The following is a 10936-nucleotide window of genomic DNA, read 5'->3' on the forward strand; positions in this document are numbered from 1 at the left end:
TAAATCCAACTGGCCAGGACCCTCACACCTGGCTTCTTCACCTGCGTGGGGGTGCTGGGGAGTACTTCTGTCTGTAATAAAGCCCTTTTGTGTGGAAAAACTCATTCTGATTGGCTGGGCCTGGCTCACAAGTGGGTGGTCCTATGCCCTCCCATACCCAGCCCCTGCCCAGTTTTGTGAAATCCATAGATTAGGGCCTAATGAATTTATTAAAATTTACTGATTTCCTTATACGAACTGTAACTCAGTAAAAACGTTGAAATTGTTGCATTTATATTTGTTAAGTATATATATATATATTTAACTGGTCCCTGACCAACTCTTACGCTCCCTCTGGTATATAAACTGCTGCACCCAGATTATCCTCATTCAATAATAGGGGAGTTTTATTTCTGTCAAATAAAAACAAGAGTACACACAGAAACCACCACAATGCATAAAATATATAAAATGGCATACTGTATATACATATATCAACGTACAAACATATATATGCTCAGACATGTCATGAGCGGTAATAGAATCACATTTTATTTGTCACATGCGCCGGAGGAGATGGCTGCCGTTTTACGATCCCCTAACCAATTATGCTGTGTGTGTTTTTTGGCATTTTTAAAATGTATTTTGTACATAATGTTTCTATTTCTGAGACCGTGAGTTGGATGGTGGTGTGTGTGTAGCATACACCTGCTGTGTAAATAGGCCACTGCTGTCATCATGCAAAATGTAACAAAACCACACACTGCATGAGGGCATGCATATATTAAGCACTTTCCCTCAGAACGCACACAGTTTTTAGGCCTACATTGTCACATTTTAAAAGCTTTTTGGTAAGTCTAAAATTATTGATATCATTTTAATTCACAGTTTAACTGCATTCTAAATATTACAAACAAATTGCAGTAAATATTAAAAACGTATTCAATAACAAGGCACCAATGAAAGAAAATGATCTAATATGTCAGATATGAAAAAAAAGCACATACTGTACAATTAATGGCTCGAGTAGTTAAGTTATTTTAATTTAGTTAACTAAAGATAGATAGATTTGGTACTTTACAACATCCTGGGTCTGTATGTTATCTATTATTTACAATTGAATAAAATACAGATATGTAACTATCTATCCACCTCTCACCCCCCCCCCCCTTCTTGTCTACCCTGGGCTGTATCTGGCCTGTGTGTTGTTCTCGGGATAAGGCTCAGTTTGATTTGGCTTATGTTTAGGTTTAAGTTAGCTTGGGTTTGCTTAGCTTAGCGCTTAGACTGTATCTGTTATCAGTCCCGTATGTTGTCGTCAGGCGTTCCGGTCACAGGGAGGGATATATTCCAGACCCAGATGAGCAAAGATCTCTTCCTCTGAACTCGCCCTTAGATACTGCGTCTGATCAGAGAGCAAGAGAGAGCAATGAGGAGGAGATAGACAAAAAAAATGGAGAGCGACAGAGAGAATAAGAGAGGGAGATGGAAAAGACAGAGGTAGGAAACATAAGACCATAGTTTAACCCTCAGATCACTTCAGCTGATTGTCAGCATCACGTCTTTGTGCAGGTGCCAGCCCTTTGAAGTGAGCACACAAAGACATGATGCTGTGTGTACCCAAATAAAGTATTTAAAATGTGTGCATGTGTATGACTTTTGAGAGAGTGTGTCTGTATCCATTAGTGTCCAAGTATCTGTGACCTTTGAAATGTTTGAATCCTTCTTGACTGTGATGTCTGGATTCAAATAACGAATTGTGAGACTGAAATTACAAGACTGTTATTGCATCAAATGGTTGTGTTATACAACAGAACAGGGGGTTGTTAGAACTATATTGTGTCTGTGTGAACAGTAAGCCTTGGGCTTAATGCGGACAGTAGATTTACGATGCCTTTGGTGATAAAACCTAAAAGTGTCATCGAGTGTATAAGAGGCGAAGTCAGGTGGAGGAGAGTAGAGTGATGTAAACAGGTGCACTTTATTTTAGTTCCAAAACGAGAGCACTACATAAATCAAATGCGCTCAAAACACGGAACATAACAAAAGTAAAGCGCGTAATAAAACACCACAATAACATGAAACAATTACACACAAAACATGATGGGAAACAGAGGGTAAATACAAGTAGATTGATTGGGGAAATGAAAACCAGGTGTGTATGGAAACAAGACAAATGGATATATGAAAAATGGAGCGGCGGCTAGAAAGCCGGTGACGTCGATCACCGCCCGAACAAGGAGAGGAGCCGACTTCGGCGGAAGTCGTGACAAAAAGGACGCATTCCATCGCATGAGTTGGTGTTTGTGTGCTGGGAGGTACCAGGGTGGAGATGGCTTGAGTACGGATAATTACGAAACAAACCTTGTTTTTGGGGGCCATACCCTGGTTTCTACACAATGAGAAGTCTTTACAGCAGATAGTATCTGTATCTTTACAGCAGACAGTGTCTGCTGTAAATTATTAGTATATTTTATACGAATCCTAACCCTGTGACCCATTCCACACATCTGTTGTTTGTCATGTAGACTAAGAGGATGTATCTTTGCTATAAAAGGTAGCAAAAAGGGTATCCTTTGTCTCTAGAGCACGCAATCGATTCACTTCATATGTGTGTTGTATTGACCTGCTCCCTTATTAATAAGTGAATAAAGATTTAGTTTAAGTATAACTCTGACTTGTGTGATAAGTTTCTCTCATTTGATAATACAGAAATTAACCACTACAGTATTTAAAATGTGTGTGTGTGTTTGAGAGGGTGTGTACCCGTTTTCTGTCGTACAGAGCATGGCTGCTCAGAGTCATGGCCTTCTCATGTACTGCCCAGCGACGCAGCTCTCTCTCAAACAACTGCAGAGAGAGAGAGAGAGAGCAAAAGAGAAAGAGTGAGAGAGTGTGAAAGAGAGAGAAGGCTGGTTGAAAATGCGCTCCGCTCGCACGTCATCAGGCAAAAGACATTTACAGGGGTGGAATCCCAAAATAAACGTGTAAAGTGATCAAACAAAATGTAGCTAGTTGTGCAAGACATTTTACAGTAATTAGCATATTGTTTTTAAATGTTTGCATGCTTTTCTCCTCTGAGAAAACAACTGCTTCAAAGGGGGTGTAGCAGATCAAAACTCTTCCTGGAAGGACTCCGGTAGGATACACATGACTATCCTTGATGAAAGGTGGCTATCGAGGAGGGGAGAACACTCTTCCTACTAACAAATGTACACTCTCCTTGACTACTTATTGGTTTCCGGAGGAGAGAAGACAGAGGACAGACTTTCCCCCAAATGAGATAAGGCCTAAGATTCACATGGAAGGCTGGTGGGGGGTGAGTTGCATCTTGAAGCCTTACAACAGTATCACAAGTTAGAGGTCGGGGGTTAGGTTTAGGCCGTACCTTCGATCCAGTCCAGCCCAGCAATGCGAAGGCAAACTGGCTGTATGGAGAGACCACCAGGTCAACCCTCACTGCCCTCCAGGACCGGGGACCTGAGCACTGAGAATGACCCAGCACCCAGCTCACCTTCTGGGCATGGTCTGGGGTCTGGGGAAGTCTGGGGAAGTCTGGGGTTTGGGGAAGACAAGGGTCTGGGGAAGTGGGTGTGAGTCCGTTTTTGAGTGTGGGTGAGTGTCTGAGTGGGTGTGTGGATCTGTATTGGTCAGTGTCGGTGAGTATGTCTGTGGACCATCCCCCGCCTGGATCTCCCTCCCTTCGTTGTCTGTGCTCAGTCTAAAGATGGAAAAGCATCTTTCAAAGCGGTCCATGTTAGAGGCTGGCCTCGCAGGACCCTCTTTGCTCTCCAGATAAGAGTTCCGAGTGGTCTTCTGGTACAACAGGAAGCCCTGGGGACAGAATAGAGTGTTACACCCCTGGGGGTACAGAAACATCCTTACTCAGGTTGGCTTGTTGAACTGACCAGGCCTGATGGTGTTTTGTATAGTAAACAGCTAAGCACACGTTCCATATTTAGTTGATAGAAGGAAAAAGGGAAATGCTTTCTGGGAATTGTAATAGATAGTGTAAAGTTGTTCGGATGGAAAATAGAAACAACTGGTGTGTGTTACCTGTGCTTCAAGCCAGGACACCACCTTAGGCATGAGCCCCTCCTCTCTGCCCTCGTCGGGATGGGTTATCAAGAAGTCCACATCATGACCAGTCTGCTTACCTCTATAGTAGGGATGTGACAAATGAACAAGTTTGCTTCACATTTAAAAACAGCAAGAAAAAATATCTTACAATTCCAAGTCAATTCACAATGCAGAATAATGAGATTGTAACATTCTTTGTTTCACGGAAACATGGCTCACTCGGGATACGTCAGAGTCGGTACAGCCACCTGGCTTTTTCACGCATCGCGCCGACAGAAACAAACATCTCTCTGGTAAGAAGAAGGGCGGGGGTGTATGTCTTATGATTAACGAGATGTGGTGTGATCATAACAACATACAGGAACTCAAGTCCTTTTGTTCACCTGACCTAGAATTCCTTACAATCAAATGCCGACCGCATTATCTACCAAGAGAATTCTCTTCGATCATAATCAGTCGTGTATATCCCCCCCAAGCAGACACATCGACGGCCCTGAAAGAGTCGAATGAAGTTTTATGTAAACTGGAAACCACATATCCTGAGGCTGCATTTATTGTAGCTGGGAATTTTAACAAGGCTAATCTGAAAACAAGGCTCCCTAAATGTTATCAGCATATCGAATGCGCGACCCGGGCTGGCAAAACCCCAGATCATTGTTATTCTAACTTCCGCGACGCATATAAAGCCCTCCCCCGCCCTCCTTTCGGAAAATCTGACCACAACTCCATTTTGTTGCTCCCAGCCTATAGACAGAAACTAAAACAGGAAGCGCCCGTGCTTAGGTCTGTTCAACGCTGGTCAGACCAATCGGATTCCACGCTTCAAGATTGCTTCGATCACGTGGACTGGGATATGTTCCGCATAGCGTTGGACAATAACATTGATGAATACGCTGATTCGGTGAGCGAGTTTATTAGCAAGTGCATCGCTGATGTTGTATCCACAGCGTCTATTAAAACATTCCCCAACCAGAAACCGTGGATTGATAGCAGCATTCGCGCAAAACTGAAAGCGCGATCCACTGCTTTTAATCAGGGCAAGGTGACCGGAAACATGACCGAATACAAACAGTGTAGCTATTACCTCTGCAAGGCAATCAAACAAGCTAAGCGTCAGTATAGAGACAAAGTAGAGACGCAATTCAACGGCTCAGACACGAGAGGTATGTGGCAGGGTCTACAGTCAATCACGGACTACAAAAGGAAAACCATCCCCGTCCTCAGAGCATGCGCAGACCAACTGGCTGATGTGTTTACGGACATATTCAATCAATCCTTATCCCAGTCTGCTGTTCCCACATGCTTCAAGAGGGCCACCATTGTTCCTGTTCCCAAGAAAGCTAAGGTAACTGAGCTAAATGACTACCGCTCCGTCATCATGAAGTGTTTTGAGAGACTAGTCAAGGACCATATCACCTCCACTCTACCGTACACCCTAGACCCACTCCAATTTGCTTACCGCCCCAATAGGTCCACAGACGACGCAATCGCAAACACACTTCCCTAACCCATCTGGACAAGAGGAATACCTATGTAAGAATGCTGTTCATCGACTACAGCTCAGCATTTAACACCATAGTACCCTCCAAACCCGTCATTAAGCTCAAGACCCTGGGTCTCGACCCCGCTCTGTGCAACTGGGTCCTGGACTTCCTGACAGGCCAACCCCAGGTGGTGAGGGTAGGTAACAACATCTACACCCCGCTGATCCTCAACACTGGGGCCCCACAAGGGTGCGTTCTCAGCCCTCTCCTGTACTCCCTGTTCACCCATGACTGCGTGGCCATTTGCACGCCTCCAACTCAATCATCAAGTTTGCAGATGACACTACAGGTAGGCTTGATTACCAACAACGACGAGACGGCCTACAGGGAGGAGGTGAGGGCCCTCGGAGTGTGGCGTCAGGAAAAATAACCTCACACTCAATGTCAACAAAACAAAGAGATGATGCGCGGACTTCAGGAAACAGCAGAGGGAGCAGCCCCCTATCCCACATCGACGGGACAGTAGTGGAGAAGGTGAAAGTTAAGTTCCTCGGCGTACACATCACGGACAAACTGAAATGGTCCACCCACACAGACAGCGTGGTGAAGAAGGCGCAGCAGCGCCTCTTCAACCTCAGGAGGCTGAAGAAATTCGGCTTGTCACCAAAAACACTCAAACTTTACAGATGCACAATCGAGAGCATCCTAACGGGCTGTATCACCGCCTGGTACGGCAACTGCTCCGCCCACAACCGTAAGGCTCTCAGAGGGTAGTGAGGTCTGCACAAACGCATCACTGGGTGCAAACTACCTGCCCTCCAGGACACCTACACCACCCGATGTCACAGGAAGGCCAAAAAGATCATCAAGGACAACAACCACCCGAGCCACTGCCTGTTCACCCCGCTATCATCCAGAAGGTGAGGTCAGTACAGGTGCATCAAAGCTGGGACCGAGAGACTGAAAAACAGCTTCTATCTCAAGGGCATCAGACTGTTAAACAGCCATCACTAACATTGAGTGGCTGCTGCCAACATACTGACTCATCTCTAGCCACTTTAATAATGAAATATGTATGTAATAAATGTATCACTAGCCACTTTAAACAATGCCTTTATACAATGCTTACATACCCCACACTACTCATCTCATATGTATATACTGTACTCTATACCATCTACTGCATCTTGCCTATGCCGTTTGGCCATCGCTCATTCATATATATTTATGTACATATTCTTATTCATTCCTTTACACTTGTGTATATAAGGTAGTTGTTGTGAAATTGTTAGGTTAGATTACTTGTTAGATATTACTGCATGGTCGGAACTAGAAGCACAAGCATTTCGCTACACTCACATTAACATCTGATAACCATGTGTATGTGACAAATAAAATTTGATGGTCCTATTACGCACGTACGACCACTAGGGCCAGGCAATGAAGTTCTACCTACCACAGTCATATAGCCTCCCCTTGAAAACGCCTCGACTATGGCATGTTTGTCTGACTGTAAGGGTACACTACGGCTTTTTAAATGCTGAAACTAAACCTTCTCTGGGGATCGTTTCGAAGCGCCACTGAACGGGCATTTTACTAACCTCCATCACTATTCAACCATAACGGTCAATAAAATGACCTAGAGCTGCCTGCGTGCAGACCACTCTCTCCTAAAAAAAGTATGTACATTATTTTTAAAATACTGTGACTTACCAAGACATCTTCCACTAGGCATCGACTACTAAGATTCAGTATTTTTGGAACGGAGGAGACTGATAAGTTGCAGTACTTCCGAGAACACAAACACTCGCATCTTTCATAGCGAGCTAGCGAGGGACGGAGAGAGAGGGGAGGGGCACAGTATAGGCAGGTCGGCCACCAGGCAGACGGAGTCAGAACCGTGCAGTAGGCCTATCTATCCGCAATCAAAAGCTGTATCTCGCAATGGAATGCTGTATTTCGCAATTTCTTAGCTTGCAATGTCTCGCAACTTCAGTAAAGCAGGGCCTATCATCAATGAATATGCTAGGATATTCTACACGCAACAGACTGAGGACACACTGGCATCATTAGTGAAGAGAAAGAGCAGCAGGAGAGCCAGCTGCACTGTGATTTTAAAATTTGTGGGGGGAAAGGATCCAAATTTCGTTGAAACGTTCAGAACCCTACTCTAGAGAGAGAAATAAAGAGGAACGAGATCAACGGATGACTGAAATAGAGGGGAAAGAAAGAAACGGAGAGAGATATAGACCAGTTATATGTCCCTGAATGCGTAGAGCAGTGAAAACTGCTCAGCGTACCTCCTGAATCCTCCAATCAGAATGATCTCTGCCCCCGGGAGCACAGCATGAACCGCCCTCTCCACAATCTGACCAATTGCAACAGCCTCTGATTTCGTGACAGGCAGGTTCAGTTCGTCATAATACTGCAGACCTGAGAGGGAGAGAGGAAGAGAAGAGGATTGAGTGACCTTTGCACTGACTGTAGAAAACTATTGTGCAGAGGGCACTTTAGGCTTACTACCACTGCTCAGAGAGGCTTTATATATATATATATATATATATATATATATATATATATATATATATAGTATATAACACACTCACACACACTCACAACACCACACTCACTACACCTACACACCACACACTGCCTCGTTGCGTCTTGGTTGAGTGTGTGTCCTGATCTTTGCAGGTCGGAGGGGTGTGTGTATTCCTCCCTGAACCAACGGTCCGCTGTCTCGCCCCTACCCCGAAAATACTGTTAGGGCCTGAACACACACTTCTCTAATAAGTGGAAGCAAAGGACAGAGTCTGGGACATAACCAGAGATGGAGGTTCTAGCGCACCCTATCTCACTTCATGGCTTAACATGTTCATGAATGCGTGGTGGTCTCACCTCATGATACCCATCAACTCTCCATAAGAGTAAACAGGGAGAAGAAGGGACTGAGAGGCGATTGAGAGGTTTCTGATAAGAGACCTGGAGAGAGCGAGAATACACACAGGCAGAAAGAGAGCGAGAGAAACTACACACAGGCAGAAAGAGAGCGAGAGAATACACAGACAGAAAGAGAGCGAGTAATACACCAACAGAAAGAGAGCGAGGAAATAACAAGACAGAAAGAGAGCGGTAAAACAGACAGAAGAGGAGATAACCAGACAGAAAAGCGAGAGGTGAAACAGAGAAGTGAAAAAATAGACAGATGTTGTATCAGACTTGATGATCTGAGTGAATGCTCCCCCAGACAAGGTAGTCCTGTACTGTTGCTCTGCCCTCTGACCTCCTGGGGAGGACTATCAACAAGGCTGCTGCCTAACGGAATGCACTCCGTCCTCGTTTTCACTGACTCCGCATTCTCAGCAGTATGGACAACGATCCTACAGGGGGGAGAAAAGAAGAGAGAAAAATAAGAGAGAAGAAAGAGGAGGCGGAGAGAGAGAGAAAAGGAGGGGCAGAGAGAGAGAGAGGAGGGGAGAGAGGGAAGGAGGTAGAGAAGGAGAGGAAGAGGAGAGAGAGAGAGAGAGGAGAGAGAGAGAAGGAGGGAGAGAGAGAGAGAAAGGAGGGGAGAGAGAGAGAGAAAGGAGGGGAGAGAGAGAGAGAAAGGAGGGGAGAGAGAGAGAGAAAGGAGGGGAGAGAGAGAGAGGTATATAGACAGCTCGTTCAAAAAATACAATATGCTTTTGACAACATAAGTTAGTGTTTGGGATGGAACAAAGTAGCCATAGATGTCATTCAGAACATCAACACCTCGTAAGTGAGGGGATTGTGGGAAGGAGGAGGACTCACGGTCAGTGTTGTGTTGTGGTGCAGTAGAGGGGTGTGTCTCTGACAGGCATAGCTGGGTACTGAGACCACTGCCAGCTCCAAACCAGGCTTCTCTCTCTCCTGTGGAACAAGGTTGTGTACATTAGGCACACCCCACAACATTTATTTTATCGTCACAGACTGGATAGGTGCAATGAAATACGTTGTTTTACAGGGGCCATTAGAAAACAGACAAGCAGGGAAGGACTACCTGGACTTTTTGTTGCAAAGGGTTTTCAGTTGCATGCCCCCATGAAAATAACCCATATCATTCTCCACTATGCGAGGAAGATGACATTAGTCAAAGTACGGGTAGTGGTAGTAGGTACAGGTAGGTGGCCTGGCTATATCCTACCTGTAGTCTGTGTCTGTCCAGTATAATCACAGGGATGCCAGCATGCATGCTCTCTGTGTACCACACCATGTCCAGGAGATGGACAGAACCAGGTCGGGCTGGCCTGCCTTCTCCCCCTTCTCTGCTCTGTCCTCCAGTCTGGAGGTCCAGCCAAGTCCGGACTTCCTCCCCAGAATTATTCTCGGACACGATATGAGTGATGGAACGGCTATGGAAAAAGAGAAAGAGAGGTTACCAAGACTTGATTTACATTGGCAAATATCCCTAAAGTGTCTCTAAACACCCTTGTTCCCTTTCATTCAAGACCACTGATTTATAGGAACTTAAGTCTCGATTGATACCTACTCAATCTTTCTAGCCTAGCTATCGGTCTTAGATCAGCAGGGATAGTACTGGAGACAAGGTGAAGTTATTAGCATACATTATTTTCACTCCAGAATATTGTTGTTCACACTACCTTAAGAAGTATTCTATGTTGAAACCTTTCCCCCGCCCGAGCCGGGTGAGGAAGGCTCTCCGACTGGCTCCCATTTTTCTCTCCAGGAGAAAGATGACAACCCCGGGAAACTTGCTGGTCCTGTCACCGCTGCTGTCGCTTGTAACGGAGCAGTTCACTTTCCTGCGCTTTAGAGGGATCATATTTGTTGGCAGACTCGCTCATCTGTCTATAAAACGACAACAGATACATGAACAACGGTTCATAATTCTCACGAGTGTGCTTCTTCTTCTTCCTTGAGGTTTTATGGCAGACTACGCCTATTGATGTATTGCCGCCACCTACTGTACGGATAGTGACTAGTATCTTGGGCTCCCGACTGGCGCAGCTGTCTAGGCACTGCATAGACACGGCATCTCAGTGCAAGAGGCGTCACGACAGTCCCTTGTTCAAATCCAGGCTGTATCACACCCGGTCGTGATTGGGAGTCCCATAGGGCGGCGCACAATTGGCCCAGCGTCGTCCGGGTTTGGCCGTCATTGTAAATAAGAATTTGTTCTTAACTGACTTGCCTAGTTAAATAAAGGTTAAATAAAAAAGTGTGCTGCTGTCTTGCTACCACGATGACGTACATGTCTCATCAAGTCAATTTTGGACAACCTTCTGCAGCAAGTGCAACACTAAAAATAGTTCCGACGGGGAAACAGGAAGTGCCCTTCCCACCACGCGCCCATGTGGTCAACATAAGAGTTCGCGTGTTTTTATCCTTGTACGTCAAATTAGTCACTTCTCTAT

General features: G+C 45.2%; 1 protein-coding gene across 1 annotated transcript; it reads right to left on the reverse strand.

Moving 5' to 3' along the window:
• Positions 1-359: 359 nt before the first annotated feature.
• On the reverse strand, positions 360-10843 carry polm (polymerase (DNA directed), mu). Its single transcript, XM_070439550.1, has 10 exons — positions 10163-10843; positions 9706-9913; positions 9286-9431; positions 8808-8923; positions 7844-7976; positions 4036-4138; positions 3657-3813; positions 3368-3534; positions 2746-2829; positions 360-1384 (listed from the first exon to the last, which is right to left on the reverse strand). Exons 1-10 carry the CDS (start codon positions 10342-10344, stop codon positions 1298-1300), a joined length of 1383 nt encoding a protein of 460 aa, XP_070295651.1. The 5' UTR covers positions 10345-10843; the 3' UTR covers positions 360-1297.
• Positions 10844-10936: the final 93 nt, after the last annotated feature.

Source organism: Salvelinus sp. IW2-2015, linkage group LG4q.1:29 (genome assembly GCF_002910315.2).
Source record: "Salvelinus sp. IW2-2015 linkage group LG4q.1:29, ASM291031v2, whole genome shotgun sequence".
In the NCBI taxonomy this organism is placed as follows: Eukaryota; Metazoa; Chordata; class Actinopteri; order Salmoniformes; family Salmonidae; genus Salvelinus; species Salvelinus sp. IW2-2015.

What these genes read in the sequence shown, in the direction of transcription:
- polm (XM_070439550.1), bottom strand. Translation starts at nt 10,344, where the DNA reads ATGATCCCTCTAAAGCGCAGGAAAGTGAACTGCTCCGTTACAAGCGAC. An exon ending in TGGACAGACACAGACTACAG is followed by an intron (nt 9,432 to 9,705) that starts GTAGGATATAGC and finishes CTTGTTCCACAG; the next exon opens with GAGAGAGAGAAGCCTGGTTT. An exon ending in GGAGATCCAGGCGGGGGATG is followed by an intron (nt 3,535 to 3,656) that starts GTCCACAGACAT and finishes CCCAAACCCCAG; the next exon opens with ACTTCCCCAGACTTCCCCAG.